The sequence below is a fragment of the Lygodium microphyllum genome, chromosome 23 (genome assembly GCF_053477565.2).
Source record: "Lygodium microphyllum isolate KBCC chromosome 23, Lygodium_microphyllum_v1.1.10, whole genome shotgun sequence".
Taxonomy (NCBI): domain Eukaryota; kingdom Viridiplantae; phylum Streptophyta; class Polypodiopsida; order Schizaeales; family Lygodiaceae; genus Lygodium; species Lygodium microphyllum.
In genome coordinates this window covers 62,785,749-62,804,564 of record NC_141157.1, presented here as the reverse complement: position 1 = coordinate 62,804,564, position 18,816 = coordinate 62,785,749, and the positions used below count along the sequence as shown (strand labels likewise).

Genomic DNA, 18,816 nt, shown 5'->3' with positions numbered 1-18,816 from the left:
TACATGTATGTGACCATGAAATCCACGAAATGCCTACCTGCAGTGAATCCTTCTTCCATAGCATGAAACGAATGGGATGAGTGAGAGCCTTCAAAGTAGTAGGCATCCACGACAGCAATGGCAGGAAATACGTTAGCATTGGTAGCATAATTGTCTGAGCCACATTGAGGCAGACATGGAATGGCCACGCTTACGACTTCCAATACATAAACTTCGCCGCTGGTTTTTGTGAAATCCACTCCAGTAGGTCCTTTGGCCATACATCCACCCCCAATGGGTATCCAAGATGCCTGACAATGGAGCCACGGGAAACCACCTGGCCCTGCCAGCCTGATGACTGTAAATCAGGCTCCGTGCAACTGAGAATGGCTGACTTAAAGGCATTGATGTGAAGACCAGAGGCCTGACCAAAGAGCGTCCAAACATCTAATGCCTTTTGAATGTTGTCCCTGTCCGCCCGCAAAATCATAAAGGTGTCATCAGCCAAAGATTGGCTAATGAAGTGCTGCCCCAAAGGAAGAGACAATCCTGCCAACTGAGCAGAAGCCGCCATTGAGGATAACATTGAAAGGACCGGGTGAGTCGCCAGGGCAAAGAAGAGAGGACTCAAAGGGCAACCCTGTCTAACCGAGCGTGCAAGGACAAATGGCTCTGTAACCCCACCATTGAGCATAACTCTTGAAGAAGCCGCATCACTAATGGTGTAGATCAATCGGGACATCCGAGTACCAAAGCCCATAGCAGACATGAGATCTGCAATGAAAGACCAGTCCACATAGTCAAACGCCTTTTCCAAGTCCAATTGAATCAATACCACTTCCTGACTAGAGTGCCGCGCATAGTCAATAGCCATTTGCACATTTAAGATATTATGCAGAATGTTGCGGCCCTTAATGAAACCATATTGGAGAGGATGCACAATAGCTGGAAGGTGCTTGTGAAGCCGATTCGCTAGCACTTTGGAGAAGATTTTATACATCGAGCCCGCCATTAAAGAAATTGGTCTCCAGTGTTGCAGCATTGACGGCGAAGGGACCTTTGGAATCAATTTGATAAGGCCTTCTTTCCATGAGGAAGGCATGACCCCCGTTTCCCAAACCTGCTGAAACATGACCGCCGATGGCTTCACCAACTGCGTGGCCGAGTTCTCAAAGAATTCATTAGTGAGACCATCCCAACCAGGACTTTTATCCTTAGGCAGGTGCAACAAAACATCCATAACCTCCTCCTCGCAAATATCCACCTCCAAAGTGGCTTGCATATCAAGTGGAACCTGCTGGCAGACCAAATGATAGAAGACCGAGCGGGCATGCGTAACCTGGCTAGAAGGCGAGGGAGAAGAACCAAGAAGTTCCATAAAATAATTTATGCACATATTGACAATGGTCTGCGGATCCGTGACCATGCAACCTTCCGAATCCTGGAGTCTAGTCATATTTTCGCGAGCCGGAGAAGCATGCAAGGCGCGAAAGAACTTATGAGACTGGCAGGCACTATCTTGCAATGTGTCAGTCAAGTTATGCAACTTGGCCTGCTGATAAGATTTCAACTGAAACACTTGAATAAGATGGGCCAAACGCCTCTCCAATGACAGCAGAAAATCATCATCTGGGGAATCCACGAGCAAGGAACGGACCAAAGCCAGTAAGTCCTCTGCTGCATGTCGACGTCGCCGACAAAGAGAGGCGTGATGAATCCCATACTGCCGAGCAACCCACTGCACATTAGAGAGCAGCCGTGCAAATGAAGCCAAGCCCTCAGAGGCGAAGTCCAATAAGAACCTCTCAATCAATTGCTGCATATAGCCCTGAAAAATTGGATGCTTCTAATAAGAGGAGTTGAAACGTAAAGGGAGCCTATCCAGCAACTGCATAAAAGGTGCAATAGGTTGTGCCCGCATCTCAAGCTGGAGGGGGAAATGGTCCGACAACACATATTGCTGTAAGACCTTCATTTCCAGCATCTCGGGAAGAAAATCATCCCCCTGCATGATATACATTCGGCCCAACCGCGACCAAGTAGTTGCATATTGTGCGGAATGAAAAGTAAACCCTGAAAAAGAAGGGTGAAGCCACGACCAAAGATCTTGCTTAAGTACGCGCAAAGCAAAGGAATTCCACACCCGGCTTTCCAGCGTATCCATTACCGAATGCCCTGAAGTGGACTAAGAAGAGTCAACACACATATTGAAATCTCCCATCAAAAACCCCCTTCGGCCAAGTGACATGGAGCCCTGCAGAGTCGACCAAAGATCTCGTCGGGATACGGGATCATTCAGAGCATAGAGGCCCAGCAACCACAAAATCTCTCCTTCAAATAAGACTTCAATTACCAGAAAGCGGCCCTGCACGTCATTTTTAACAAGATCAAGCTGGTATTCTCATGGACAATCATCAGCACGCCCGAATAGTGCGTAGCATGTGTCCCTGCATAAAACAGACGGAATCCATGACAATCCACAACTTTTCCTGCTTCACCGTGACTTTTGTGCTCAACTGCACACAATACATCCCACTGGTTCTCATGCAAGACAGTCCACATGGCATGTTGCTTATGGCGAGAGCAAATGCCTCGCACATTCCACGTGGCTATCTTCATATATCTTCAAAAAAAAGGAAGTCAGGAACGAGGCGCCTGTTGCCTCGATTTCACCTTTTCCGCAAGAGCATCCAGGACATTCTCATCCAAAAAATCGGCCAATACTACAAACGAATTCTGGCAACCTGCTTTAGAGGTAGAAGGAAAATCCACTGCCTTGGGAGTGGGACAGGGATAACGCCGATCCCAGGGTGTAATCACATTACCTTTTGCATCAAATGCCAGCTTAGCAGGTGGGCCCTTGGGACCGTCTGTATAGACTTTCCTTGTAAACTGATTACGGGGGGCAGACGGGGCCATAGGACGCGCAGCCTGCTGTGAAGTGAACATTTCTTTCCTGCGCATATACGTACGCACGGAATCCTGTGAAGCATTAGGCCCAGGATCCGCCAGGCCTGCATCCAACTTTTTACCTTTTTTTTGACGTGTCTCAATCCAATCAGTGCTACGGGAATCCAAACCCAGGACCTATTGTTTGCCTTTATCCACGACATTAGGTGGCTGAAGGGCCTCTTGTGCCGGGGCATCAAGCACCATGTCATCCTTAGGCAGCATAACCTGCGCATCTTCGAAAGACAGTTGCCTTTCAGGGCATTCGGCCATAAAATGCCCCAATTTACCACATGAAAAGCAGTGTCCTGCAAAGTTACCCCATTTCAAGCGAAAATGCAAAGGATGCATGCCATAACAATTGAGGCGAAGCCACGCAGGCCTTTTCCTGGCCGTGTCCCATAACATGCATAAACGGTTTCAATTCATAGCCCTGAGGCTTGGGGGAACCAGCACTGTTCCCACAACTGCCATCGCATCCTTCAACAATGGCCAATAGACCGCCGGACAATTTTCCACTTCCACCCACACCGGGCATTCTCGTTGAAGCAGACACTGGAAGTCGCCCATAGGGCACCATGGTACAACATGGACCAAGCGACAATCAAAGAATAATGGTAACTTGGACAGGAGCTCAGCTCGATGTGTTTCCGATTTCAACAACATCTCATAAAAGCCGCGAGGTCCAAGGAAGATCTCCTCAACACACTCCCCTTGCAATAAATGGTGCATCCACTGGCGAATATGGGAAAGCACTGGGATCCTGCCAGTGAAGAAAAGTATAACAGCACGGTCATAAAACACCGAGAAGGACCGCAAGACTGATTTCGGGTCCACCGTGGCTTCCAGCACATCATCAGTTCCCGCGTCAGAAAAAGTTTCATTATTATGCTGGACATAATCGCCAAGCAGAGTATTGGCAAAGTCCAGCAAATGCTCCCAGTCAATCTCCTGCGAATCCACAGGATCAGAGGCAACCTGCGCATAGGAACGTTCCTGAGGACCCATTGGCTCGTCAGAAGTATGCTTGGAGCGTTTGCCCGCAGGCGGCAGTTCAAAACCCGGAGGCATCTCCTCCGTGCACGGCATCATATCCTCCGGCTCCTCTGTATCGGAATCAGGGCCAAGGGCTGCCACCGTCCGGTCTAGAAAATCCATATCCAGGCCAGCCATACTGGTGTCTTTTCGCTGAAGAAGTTGTCAGGCAGCAGTCGTCAGATGGGTCTCCAGGCAGCGCGCGGGTCTAGGCCATCCTCTCTCTCTCGCTCTCGGCTGCCTTAGCTCGTATTTCAGGAGAAGTGGCGCCGCCTGAGGAATCAACCAATTGTACAGCAGGCGAGCAGAGGCGAGGGGACTGCCTGACGGGCTCAGTCGTGACCAGAGCCAGGCGCCAACAACGCGCAGGAGACGGACGAGGAAGCGGGGTGCAGGTCGCGACGGCGCAAGTCCAGGCCTCGACCTGTTGCGCAGCAGGCACGCAGAGGCAACGGGATTGCCTGGTGGGCTCAGTCGTGACCAGAGCCAGGCGCCAACAACGCGCAGCAGACGGGCGACGAAACGGGGTGCAGGTCACGACGGCGTAGGTCCAAACGACCTGGCGTGCAATAGACGACGGCGGCACAAGACCAGGCGGCAACGGAAAGTGGGGCGCAGGCCAGGAGGCAACGGGGCGATGGTTCGCGAGCAGAAAACGGCAAGCGTCAACGAGCGTGGTCAACGGCAGGATTCGGCGGCAGGCCCGGTTAGGTCATGGGGGTGCCAGCGTCCGACATCGCTCCTCTCTCTCTAGGGAATGCCTCTCTCACAGCTTCTCTCTCTCTCTCTCTCTCTCTCTCTCTCTCTCTCTCTCTCTCTCTCTCTCTCTCTCTCTCTCTCTCTCTCTCTGAGTCTCCATATCTGCATCACATTCTGTCTATTTACGCTGTGTTTTCTAGTGCTTGATCTACCCATCCTATCTCAATCTTGTGCGTTTCCTCTATTTCCGCTCTCTCTAGTGAAATTGGTATTAGAGCAGAGTTTTCATTTATCAACTTAAGTGAAGTAAGGTTGTCAGTGACATTAAGAGGCTTAGCTCATTTCTCAGGCATTAAGGCTTTGTGTGTTGTGTTGCCGCTTTAGAGCGTCTCGTCCTCTCCAAGTCCAGTAAATTCCTCATGGCTTCCAAGCAAGTTGGAAATGTGTTCTCTTCTGCATTCAAGCATTTGTCACAAAGATACAAAGTGAATGCATTGGATGCAGGTGCATCACAGAAAGAAAATAGAACTCAAACACACAAGTCAGAAGCTTCGAAAGATGAAATGAGACTCTCTAAGTGAAAATACTGCTCTTGTCATGTTCTGTTTGTAAGTTTACAAAGGGTGCCTTACGTAGGCTTTGGGTTGAGAAGCAAAAGCTTTCCCGTGTAAAAGATGGTATCTTTGGAAGTGGGGTGACATGTAAATGTAGATGCCTTTTGGCGGGAACAAATATTAGGCTTTGTTACAATTCATCAAGAATATTGTACATCAAAAATATTTTACTTTTTCTTTTGTTAAGGCGGTTTTTTGGAAATGAGATCAGCTACAATATTTAGTAAGCCCGGCACATGCTCAAAGGTGGCATCTAGAGCATCGAAAAAGAGGAACCAACGGAGTAATCTTTTATTTCCGGTTTCATTCGCGGCCCTTTTGGTTAGGTAACCTGGTACATGCTTTAAGTCAATGCGGATGGTGAAGTGGACAAGTTCGATGAAAAAGCGAAAAGCTTTGATAGCCTTTATCATTACAAGTATCTCTCTCTGATAGGAGGGGTAGTTTCTCTGAGTGCTTGAGAATATTCCTGATGCATACCTACATGGGTATAGTTCTGAAGATTCCTCTTCACAAATGCATGCTCCCCAACCAGAATCTTAAGCATCCGTATACAGGATGAGAGGATGGCCAGTTCGCAATCTCAATGATTCAAGATTGCTGATTAATTTCTTTATCCCTTGTATGGCCATTGTGTGAATTTCTTGCCAATGGAAATTATCCTTTCTCAACAAAGGATACAATTCTTTTGAATAAAGAGCAATGTTGGGTGTAGAGGAGTTAACCCAATTCAGACAACCTAAAAACTGTTGAAGTTGTTTGATAGAGGTTAGGTTATCCGGCATATCAAGAATCTTTTTCAAAACATGATCTTGGAGCTTAATTTGTCCTTGACTAATTTCAATACCCAAAAATTCAATGGAGGTTTGGAACATGATAGATTTGGTGGGTGATAACACCATTCCTACACTTTCTACTACTTTAGCAAATTCTGAGAGGTGATCCAAGTGGTCTTGGATAGTGTCAGAGAATACCAAAATATCACCTATATAGGTGAGGCAAAAAGGAAATTTGCCAAATGTAGAATCCGTCCATTCTTGAAACTTTGTTGGGCGACCTTCATTCCAAAGGAGAGGACAATCCATTGGTAGTGTCCTTGGGGGACACAGAAAGCAATCTTGTACCTATCTTCTTCCTTTAGAGGCAATTGCCAAAAGCCAGATTTAAGATCAAATTTACTGAACACATTTGCTTTCTTGATCTTTTTCAACAATAGATCCTTCAAAGGAATTGGAAGTCCATGTCCAATTAAGTATTTGTTGAGTGGCTTGTAGTTAATTACCATTCCTTTTTTACCTCTTTTTTGCTCCGAATGCTTATTGACGTAGAACGTCTGACAAGCCCATGGGAAATTGGTTGGCTCAATCAAACCTTTTGCCAAAAGAGATTCTATTTCTTCTTTGCAAAGTTCTAGGTCTTCTTCTTTCATACCAAGATGAACAGTCTTTGTGGGGAAAGCATTTGGCTGTATTAGCAAGGAGATGGCAAACTTATCTCTCTTTTCTCTATATACCAAAGGGTCTTCGTGCATGAACTGTTTGAGATGTTCCTGCATACTTTGTATCTTTTCAGCATATTTTTTCATTTCCACTTTTATCCAATGTTCCCTGACACTTGTTTTGGAAGGGTCAGTAGCTTCAACTATTGAATAGACTAATCTACCAATTTTGGGTAGTAGAGGCATTTCTGCCTTCTTACCTTTGTAGGAAATACCAAAACGATTTGACCAAAAAGTGTAAGGAACAAGGTGTTGGAGTATATCCGTACCTATCAGCAAGTCATACCTCATTTGTCTCATTAGTTGAATTTCAATAGGTACCTTCACCTTTCCAAAATGAAGATAAGCTTGGGTAACATGGATGATCTTCTTGTTGTTTGATAACTCCACCATGATAGGAGTGGTGGCTTTGATGCATTTCTTTGAGAAAAGCTCAAATGGGGCTATGGTTAAGATTGATCCTGTATCAAGCAAAGCATCCACATATAAAGAAAATTGACGCATGTTTTTCAATTGGACCCATACCGTAGAAATGGATCCGCCTATATCCAATGAATTCACTTTGAATGTCTTAGATTTGGATAGCCTTATTTGGTTGATGGGGGCCGTTGGTGGTGAAGTAATAAAAGTAGCTTTAGCCTGAGAAGGAGAGGGTATATCCTGAAGTTCTCTAAGGATAGATGTAGTTCCTTGGGCCAATTCTTTCTGACTTGAAAGAATTCTTCCGAACACTTTGCATAGTGAATGTAGCTCCTGCTGCATTTGCATAAAAGCGCTTACCATATCCTTGCCAATTTGTTGTGTAGTAGTAGTTGTAGGTGAGAGGGACTAAAGAAGCTGAGAGGCAGTTCTGGGTTGCTACATGTTCTCAAGTTTGTGTGGCAAAAACATATTGGCTTGGCTCTTGGTCTCTAGACCTAGAGTTCCTGGCTTGGGCAGGTCATACGGATTAGCAAAGAACTCTTGCCTGAGCTTGTTCCTATGCTTCTTGTGCTTGGAGGAAGAGGAGTCTGATGTGTCAAACTCACTTGATGAATCAGTAGAAACAATCTTTATCTGCTTTCCTTTTGACTTCTTGGAAAAGTCATCTTTGGGATAAGAATTGAATGCTGAAGACATAAATTTACCTTTCCTTTCACCCGAAAAATATGTTTCGAGGGCATTGACAGGATGAAAGCTTGTTGGGTGATTGTATCTTCATCTATTATTTCAATAGCATTAGATGCAATATCTTCTACTAAAGATTCCTTTGGGGTATACCAAGATTGCTGTGAATCTGATTCAGTTTCTGCTTCTGATGATGTTTCTAACTCAGTGGTTGATAAAGTACTTGATTCTTCTTCACTTTCAGTGGTGAGTAACAACTGCCAGTGTCTGTGTCTGTGGAATAGTCTTCTGAAGAGTCAATATCATAAAAATGCATATTGACTTTAGCAGAATTCTTCTGCTCTTTTTTCTTCTTTGGGCATTTGTTTGCCAAATACGAAGGACTGCCACAAATGAAACATTTGAGATCTTTCTTCTTTGATTCCTTTGGATTTTCCTTGTACTTATCAAATTTGTGCTGAGATTTTCCTTTTCTGTGTCTATAGGAGTTTTTTGAATGCCATGAATTACTATAATCTTGTTTGTTGCAAGAAGACTTGGAATGTGAATGATTCTTGTGATACCTGGATAAATATCGATGCCAATGATGGCGGTGATTGTACTTGTAGCTGTTATCACAATTACACTTGTCGCATCCAAAATCCATATCAAATTTGTGAGCTTGCTCGCAGACAGACTCTGGAAACTTTGGTTTAGGTGGGTCATCTTTTGGAGATGACAGACTTTCTTAATTGTCTGCTCAATAGTCTGGATTATCTGGCCGACACTATCTGTAAAGTCTTTGTTTTCAGTCTTCATATTTTGCTTACAATAAAAGGGAATTGGCTCTGGGAAAGAACAAACTAAGTGTTCTTTCATAGTTTTGTCATGGGCTCCTAATCCCTCGTACAAAAGATCTCTCATATATATTAAGTATTCTTTATACATGCGAGGATCGCAGAGCTTTGATTTAAAGAAAGCTTCTCTAGCTTCCAACACATCGTCTAGCTTATTTCCTACTAATTTTCCTTGTAACAATTCAAAAAAGATTTGTAAAGGATCAAGATTTTGTACAATAGCCAATTTTACATGTGGATGAATTGATGTCCACCAATGCTTGAGACCTCCCACAAACCCATGAGTTATGGCGTTGAGGATATCAATCTTATTTGTTTGTAGTTTCTCAACTATTTTTTGGCCTACATAGACGTACATCATGTAAATCAACAATTTGATTTCTTCTTATGTTTTTCTATCAATGGACCAGATGGGAAATTATATGACCTTCTCAAGGACTCCGATCTTCTTATAAAAGTCATTATAAGAAGTCTTGGATGTAGAAGACGTACTTGTGGCATTTAGTGGTACAGTTGCAATAGCCAAAGTAGCGTCTTGAGTCTGATGACTATGGGCATTCATTTGGGCTTTGAGTATTGAAGTAGGTGATGTTTTTGACCTATGAGGATTAATGGGGGTAAATTCTTCTTCTATGATACTTTCTCCGTCTTCATCCGAAGATTCAATGGCATATGCTCTGTTTTGCTCAAAATAAGTCTAATCATGGAAATGCCATGCAGGTAATTCCGTCGGAGAAAGATGTGGTGGATTCTATTCTATACTTTCTCCTAAGATTTTAGAATCCAATCTTTTATGAAGACGGTGGGTAAGCTCATCATTATCCCTTTCCTCTAGATCAATGCGCAAGGGCATTTGATCTAGAACTCTGTTTTCTTCCCCGTGCCTTTGAAGCTTTTCGAGATCAAGATCCATCTCGTCAAAAGCGGTTCTATAGTCAGTGTCTGACTAATCAGGAAACATGAGCTCAAGATATTCGGCTAAATTCAATTGTTGTAAAGTCTGGCTGAATGGATTTCTGAAACAGTCCTGGAGATGTGGACTTGTCTAACCATGAACCAGTGGCTGAGTCTTGTAGTGCTGCTACCATAGGGCAATAAATATCCTAGATTTCTTGTAAAATATCTTATGGGTAGTCTATATCCTGCAAATTTTCATGATAATATAAATCCTGTTCAGGGAGAATTGGTGTAGTTGGGTCTTCTGTTGACTTGGAGGTTCCTTCTCTAGTGGGTATAATTTCTTTTTCTTTTCCTTTGACAAAAGTAAGCATGTTTAGTGTTCCTGATGAGGGAGAATAACACTGTGATGTCCATCCCTTTTATAGTCTTTTGTTTGCGAAGTTAGACCAATTTGTCGTATTGCTTGATGTGGGCACTAATGTTGAAGGAACATGGGTTGGTACTATTGTAGCTGGTTCTACAATCGTGTTCTTTTGCATTTGCTGATATAGGGCAAGTAGCTGATCTAAGATCTGCTGCAAAGATTCCATTTGTTCAATAAGATTTGTAAGAGCAAGGTGTGTCCAATTGAATGCTTGTTTTTCTGCTGTCCATGAACTATTTATCCTGGGGATGCAGATAAGGGGCTGCCTTGTACTAATTACTTTCATATTCAAAATCTTAAATGATGTTGAATACAGAAGATGAAGCTCTTTCAATTAGCTTCTTACAATGTTGGCAAACACCACGGATGACTTGATCATGAGAGCATGGTTGAGTATGAAACTTTAATGTGTTGGCTCTTTGAGAGGGAGAAACTCTCAACTGTAGTTGTATTATGGCGTTTGAGGATGAAGAAGATGACTGAGTTACTGATCATTTGTTTCTGTGGAAGTAATAGTGTCTTCCCTTTTATCATCTGAACTTTTATGATTTTTGGAGGAAGTAGTTCTTTTTTTTCTGATAGAGGTAATGTCATGTTGCCATTCATTCGGCAACTCTATTTCAGACCAATTTACACAATTAGGCAGAAACCTTTGTGTAATCTTGTTTGACTTCATGATAATGGTTTGACCTTTATTATGAGATGAGTTCACTCCTTCTATGACTCTAGGAATGGCTAGAGACATACATCTGAAAACCATTCTGTACTGGACTGCAAGATGAGCAGATGATGCCTTCATCTGTAATCCCATTGTTCTGATGTGCAACATAAGAAATTCTGGTAGATAGGGGTCATCTATCGCTATTACATAATTGGGTCTTAATTCAAAAAAGATGGAGCCATTAGATAGTGGTGACACTGCAACTCCTACAATCATATCATGAAGATTGAGGTGGTGTATATCTAATACTGCTGCCATACAAGATGCATTTAGACCTTTGCGAAATAAGGGTATGATTCCTATAGCAATATAGCCAAGATGAATATCGGGATATTCTTTTCTATTCTACTGTTTTTGTATTTTCGGATACACAAGAGATACTAAATTTACATGTTGATCTTTTGACAAAGAGTCTCCAACAGTTAAAATACCTTGATCTTCAATAAACATGGTCGAAGCCTTGAACTTGAAAATCCCGTTTTCTCCATAGATTTGTGAAGCACGGATTTCGGACAAAATCCATTTAGAGCTAGGCTGAGATTCGTCAATGATGATGGTGGAGTTCCCCAATGATTTGTATCTTTCTGACAAATGCTTGAATGCAGAAGATAACGCATTTCCAACTTGCTTGAAAGCCATGAGGAATTTACTAGACTTGGAGAGGACGAGACGCTCTGAAGCGGCAAAACGGCACACAAAGCCTCAATGCCTGAGAAATGAGCTAAGCCTCTTAATGTCACTAACAACCTCACTTCACTTAAGTTTATAAATGAAAACTCTGCTCTGATAAGTGGTCCCTAGCCTCAATTAACCCTTAGACTGGTAGTAACTAATTAATTAATGCTAGTTCCTAGTGTCCCCATTGATACTTAATGGTCAAATTACTGTCCTAGGATCAAATTAACACCAACTAACAACCAAACCCCAACTAGCATGACTTGTTACAACTTTTGCATTTGACATTCATTAACTACTCTGGATCCTTGGCCATCAACCATGAAATAACTGCCATGTGTATCACATGTACTTTACAACCTTACACAAGCTTGACAACCTTACACATGCCTTACAACCTTGCACAATTGATTATTAAATTAATCAAATGTTACTAGTAAGATTAAAGCATTTTACAAATTTCACATCCCCATGACAAACCTCCCCCTTAAAATCCATGTAATCGTCCTCAATCGCACTACACTATGCCAAAGCAAAAGCATACTATACTAGAATTTTCCATCAGGCATCACAATCACAACATTGGCCACTATTGTCTAACCATGCCATATGTCCAAGACTTACTGAAAATTTCTAGCTAACATAACCATAATAAAACTAAAAATCAGTCCACAACTACTGCTAGGAACCCATTGGATGCATCCATAACTCATGTTTCTCAACCGTTCTAACTTCACAACCATAGTAAAGCATAGACTCGGCATGAACCGTGGCTGAAATTGTCAATGGCATTTACTAACATGTTGCCGTCCATGGAATCAGCTGTAAACCATTGAAAAGTGAGCATAATCTGATCATAAACTGATCTGAAAACTGGTCACAAACTACTGCAAATGTAATCCCAAGCTGATCACAAACTAAATGTAAAATTGATCAAAAACAAATGCCAAAACTGATCCAAAAGTGTCCGTATTCTGATCTCTAATTGATCAAAAACTGAGCTGAAACTGATCAGAAATTGATCTCAAACTGATCATGAATTGATGCAATGGCTGCTCACAGCTCTCCCACATTTGCTACAACAAGAATGATCTCGTTTTTCCTCTCCTTTGGCCTTTTACCAGCCTGTATGGGCAAGATTGCCAAATGGTAGCCTTCCCAAATGGTTTTTCCAACATTATCCATCATTAAATATTAATTTTCCACCTTTAATTACTGAAAATTAATCTAATAATTATTTCAGAGCCCAAAAAAATAATCTAACTGGCCAATAATTAAATTGGCTAGGCATCTTCCACTCCCGAGTCTCTCTGTGTCATCTTTGACCATTAGATCGGCGTTAGTTACCATTAAACGCCACATCTCTAGTGTCACCAACTGACACTTATGGCCAAATGAATGACCTAGGCCAACAATTGACACCAGATACCACCAAGTACTTGTGCAACAACACTTATAGCAACTTTTGCCTTTAACATCCCGTGATTTTCTCGGGTCCTGGACTCGTAAATTTACTCTAACCCCAGTTGCACCTCACATGTGCAACAATTACTTAATCATGTGATTAAAAATTAATCCACATGTTAAGTGAGGCTTCAAAAATACATGTCCTCATGACGGAAGCAATGCTTACATGGGATTCGGACGATGCACATGCCTATTCAGCCTTGCTTCGATGTATTTCTAAAGTTGTTCTACCAATGGTTACCTCCTACAAGACATCTTCTAAAGTATGGACAAAGTTGTAGCTGATGTACGTAGCACCTGCCCCCATGAGGGCAATTGCTCTTTACGGACAACTCCAACAATTTGCATTTGAGGCCAAAGATATTATCCAATCTTTTCTCCCTCGTGTTACCCAAATCCAAAAACCAACTTCGGTAAATGCAATCTGCACTCCCAGAGGCTCATCTTATTGGACTCGTCCTCTCCAAACTCCCTCCAATGTTTGATAGAGTGGCGAATGCTTTGAGGACGTAGACATCATCTACTCCTATCAGTTTTACACATATGACCTTGATGCTACTTGAGCACGAGGCGTCTTTGTGGTTACAGGGGTGGCTTTCGTCATCTTATAGAGATTCCAATGAGGCTTTTGAAACTTCAAAGAGAGGTTTGATAAAGAAGACCCAGTGTTACCACTGTGGGAAGAAACATCATAATGTCATTTATGGAAGGACTACAAAGAGTTAGCAACTTCTAGGAAGCAAATAGAGAAGAAGACGAAGCGGGATGTGGACTCCTCCGACAAGTTCTCTATCTCAAACTCCAACTGCGATCCTTTGGTCACAGCAAAGGCCAAGGCACAGAAGGGATCGACTTCTTCGGCTCACAGGAAGGGATTGATGGCCCCTTCCTCTACTGCTAACTAGTGGTGGTGATGACAACATCCCTCGCGACTCTGGAGTGCCAAAGAGGGAGAGTGAGAGGGTGGATGGATGGGGCAACCGTGTCTCATCTATAATTCTATACAGATGCACAAGATCTAGACAGGGACTTCCTTGACGCATCGATCACAGTTTGGTAGCTTCAAATCTTGGAGCTAGGATTGACATCCAGGTTCATGATGGGCTATCTGACAAAGAACGGGATTGGTTTCTAGTCATGAGTACACATGAGGGGACACTTTGGCGGTCTAGCCAAAGGCGGGAAATCCATGGTCATGTATGTTCCAAAGGTATTTTTGATAGAATGTTTATATATGCTATTGAGAGACATTGGGACAAACACAAAGATACGCTATGATCTTCTCTATTTTCAGGTGCTAATATGATCGACATCGACATCAGGTTATCTCCGAGGTGCCTCAGTGGTGGCTTGCGCACCCACTACTTGGGTATGCATGGTTCTACTTGGTTGTTCTATGTTGTATGATTTATGATTCATTATCATTGTGCCATTGTATTGTATCAAATCACCCATGATCTAAGAGAGGGTGTTAGCAGATATGTCAGCTCATGTGTGAGTTTGTGCATGCTTTAGGGCTAGGCATTATTTAGGTTATTTTAGGTATTTTTTAAATCTTCATTTTGGTCATATTTAGCATTTATTGCTAGCCGACCATCATTAAATGCTGGCTGACCTGATCATATTGAGGACACATTTTTGTCCTATTTATTTAGGCTCCTCCTCCTCAATCAATCAATCACTCACCATCACACTTGTGGATCTTTTACTAGGGAGAGGAGCCAGTTCCGGTGTCCATAGCCAGTAAGTGACTCATAGTTGTATGCGACTATCTTGTGTTGGATATATGGATTCCATTTCCCGAGCATACATATGAGTTCTCATCTGTATTGTATTCTTCAATGTTCCTTCTTTTCTTTCTCTTTTATCTTGTGTTCAGCAATTTATTGCAACACATGTTTATGCTTCCATTGTTGCATCCACTTCTAACATCTCTCACTCCATCACTCTAACTAGTGGTCATAGTATTTGGGATCCATCTCCAGTGGACGTCACTCTCCGACACTTCATTGCTCTGCCCTTGGGCATTCTGTACACTCTTACATTCATTTACAGCATTCATTCACTTCACAGTTTATTCTCTCTCTATCTATCTCTAAGTTTGAGTTTTGAGTTTTGCATTTGCGTTTTGCATTTAGGGTTTGCGTTTTGCTTGTCTTTGTCTGAGTCTTTGTGTTTCAATCTAAGTCGTACATGCTATGTTTCCTCAATTCAAACCCTAGCATATCTTCAAAACTTAGGCTATGTTTTGAAGTCTAGAGCATCCGTACAGTTGCTACGTCATCATCCAAGCTATCGCCCAGAGTTTTCGGCCCTATGTTTGCTAGTTGCAGCTGCTGCCCTACTCATCCTTTGTATCCAAGGGCTAACAACTGCTATCCAATTACTTCCATCTTCATCAAACCAGTCATCTTCAGCCTCAGCCCTGCGTTTTTGGGACAATGCAGCCTGCACTGCTCTTTCCTGCTGGTCACTGTTTGGAGGCTGCCTAGTGCAATTTGGGATCTGTTCAAAGTATAGCAAACTCTCCAACTCATCTTGGGCCTGGTCCTTTTAGACACACTAGAGTTCAAGATTTTGTATTCACTCTTGCATAGTGTGTTTACTACATTGAGCATCGTATTATTCATTCTTCATTCTTCATTATCTCTATGTTACTCTTCACCTCCAAGTTTTACTATTATCACTTTGGGTTTTGTCAGACATTTGTGTTTATCTTCTATGTTCAAGTATTACTTTACACTCTAGGGTCCTAAGCCCATTCAAGTGGCACCGACAATGTGTGAGGATCCTAAAAAGAAGATTGCTTTGCTATCAAATCCCTAGCCAATGGCTAATCCTAAGAATTCCTAAGGAGTGGGAGCCGCAAGATGAACCACAGTAGGCTCATCAAAACTAGGCATATATAGGGGAGTTGTTACATACCAATTACAGGTTGATAGCCCATGCCATGACAGACAAAAACCTACATCAATTGGTAAGACTTTGAAGTATGATAATTTGTAGAAGGCCATGGAACACAAATTGAAGGCTATAAAGCAAAATGCCACAGGGGAGCTTGTGCCTAGACCCACTCATCACAAAGTGGTTGGAGAGATATGGGCCCATAAGACCAAATATCACAATGACATCACACTAGACAAACAAGGCCCATTTGGTGGACAAAAGTATTGCTCAAAAGCCTAATGTGGATTTGATGATACATTTACTCCTATCACAAGAATGGACACCATTCATATCATACTTGCCCTAGCCAACCATTAGAGAAAGTTAGTCTAACAATTGGATGTAAACTTAGCATTTTTTTAATGGAGATTTAAAGGACAAGATCTATGTTGAGTAGCCTCTTGGGTTCTCGTCTTTAGATGGTACAATGTACAGCTAAAGAAGACTATTTATAACCTTGAACAAGCTCCTCGTGCATGGAATGAAAAGATTGACATCTTCCTTAGGGAGAGGTGAGGATCTCGGAGGGTGGACTCTAACCTCAATTTGTGTGTCGCACTTCAGCCCATCTACATGCAGTGTTTGTGCTCTATGTGGACTATGTCCTACTAGCAAGTGACCATGCTCAAATGATCAAGCAAACAAAAGGAAGCCCTTAATGAGAAGTTGAAGATGACTAACATGTGTCTTCTAGATTTCTTCTCAGGTCATGAGATATGGCAACCCAAGAGGGGGATCTTTCTCTCTCAACAGTGGTATGTGCAAGAGCTTTTGACTGCCTTTGAGATAACCACATGCCCTCTCATCTCCACTCCTATGGATCCTAATTAAAAGGCTTTATCCCATGTAAATTCACCAACTATTGATGCTTCCGGTTATCAACGATTGATTGGATCCCTCATTTGGCCACTTAATACCAAGATTGATCTTTGTTTTCAAGTTGGTTTGCTTGCAAGGTTTATAAGTGAGCCCAAGAAAGCACACTGGCAAGCTGCCTTGAGGATTCTCTGCTTTCTCAAGGGAACTCCCAACCTTTGCATCTACTATCTCACAAGTTCAACAGACAAAAATTTAGTGTTGCAGGGATGGACAAGTTCTGACTGGGCTGGCAACACCGATCTTCGCTGATTGACAACAAGTTTCTTCTTTCTACTCAATCCAGTTTTTGACTAAGACGATAAGAGACACGATCCTATTAGAGAATTACACAAAAGGACTCTTTAGAAAAATGGATTAACTAGCTGACAAACTTACAATAAGTTTTAAGGCCTAACAAATGTCCATATCACACAAACTCTTTGCACATGAAATCCACTCCACTAAACTTGTTACTCATTGTATGACTTGCAACTAGTGTCGCCATCAATGTAGATATTCATCATGGCACATGTCAAGCACAACTCCATCAAAGAGAAAGAACATCCAAACTCGCTAATGCACTTCATGGATGCAATGGACTTGTACCTCCTCGCCTTAACTTGAAAAATCTCCTTCAATGACAAAGGCTCAGCTGGATGCTAGATGAAGTATCGCTAAGAGCCTAATGCTAGAATGAAACCTAGTAAACTCAATCATGTACTCCAATACACATGTGGGAACACCTTCTTTGGCTTCTCAAAACATTTGTGGGCACACAATGATCTTCATGCAAAGAATGTGGCGACACTTCATGCAAAGAATCAATTACCACTCCCCAGTGCAAACATGTTGCCAGCTAGACCAGTACGCAGTTTTTTTATCAGATGGAATTGCCACTTTGTAATGCCTTGAGATTTTAAGAGTACAGTACCATGGAGCTTGCTGACATGGTAACAAAGGAAATATTTTAGTAGAGTGCATTAACTGTAAGACATGAAATTATGAAAGAAAGGTCTCACAATGCAGTAAATTTGGTTTAAAAACATCTCTCTCTGCTTACAACAGTTCAGTGGATTAACTGAGGAGACCATGAAGGAAAGGCCTCACAAAGCAATAGGACTCGTTTGGAAACTGATCTCTCTGTTTGCAACAGTATACTAAAATGTAGTTTTCTTACATACTGGTACACTAGTGAAATACACCAATACTGTCACCAAAAAGGAAAAACAAATAAACTCCATTATATTTCTGTTTATATGCCTGCAATTACAGTGTACTTGATCCAAATGCTGGAAATTTCTAGTGGAGACTAATGAGCCTAACAACAATCTTTCAACTTGCTAAATTTAACTCAATCCTCCATCATTAAGGAAAAGCACATATACTCCATTATTCTTCTCTTTATCTGCCTACAATTACAGTGTACTCCGTCCAAATGATTAGAATTTCTAGTGGATACTAATGAGGCAGACAACAATCTTTCAACATGCTAAATTTTTCTAGAACTTCCATCATCTGTCTTCTTCTTTGAAAATTCCTGTTAAGGAACTTACGTGGTCATGTGGTTGCTGACAGTGATGAGGCCCGTCCCTTTGGGACGAGAACGGATGAGCCGATTCAATGTGTCAAGGTTGTGGACCTGTGTGTTGTTAAGGAAAGAGGTGACGAGCTTGGAAAGAGCTCCGAAGGTGCTGAAGACGATGCGACGGGGGATGCCACCGAGGTGGGAGCTGTGAGCCGCCCACGCCAGCCTTGTCTGGAATGGAGCGGGGTACGCCTCCATCAATAGATCGATCAGTCATCCAGACTTCTTTAGGCCACAGTAGCTAACCTGTTGGAGATGGTCTCTCTCTCTCTCTCACACACACATATATTTTGCCTTATAAATGCAGGAGATCGAGTCTTTCAACAAGAGAAATGAAAAATGCGAGAATTCTCAATTTTAGGCTAGGCAAGAGTGCCTCCTCACAAGGAAAACTAGGCACTCCGCGCCCAGACTCAGCCCAGCGCTTGGGCCAACGCTACGCGCTAGCTTTCTCCCAGCGCTTCGCGTCGGAATGTGAAGCACAAATGTTTTAATTTGTTCACACATTCTTCCACTTAGTAAT

The 18,816-nt window shown here is 42.5% G+C and overlaps 1 protein-coding gene across 1 annotated transcript in view; it reads right to left on the bottom strand.

The window, feature by feature from the left end:
- Positions 1-18,609, bottom strand: part of LOC148016252 (Phospholipid/glycerol acyltransferase family protein) — a 58,838-nt gene extending 40,229 nt beyond the window's left edge. Inside the window, exon 1 of the mRNA XM_087664335.1 lies at positions 18,262-18,609. Within this exon, the coding sequence (XP_087520461.1) occupies positions 18,262-18,491 (230 nt within the window). The 5' untranslated portion in view covers positions 18,492-18,609. The remainder of the gene's footprint in view (positions 1-18,261) is intronic.
- Between the last annotated feature and the right edge of the window lie 207 nt (positions 18,610-18,816).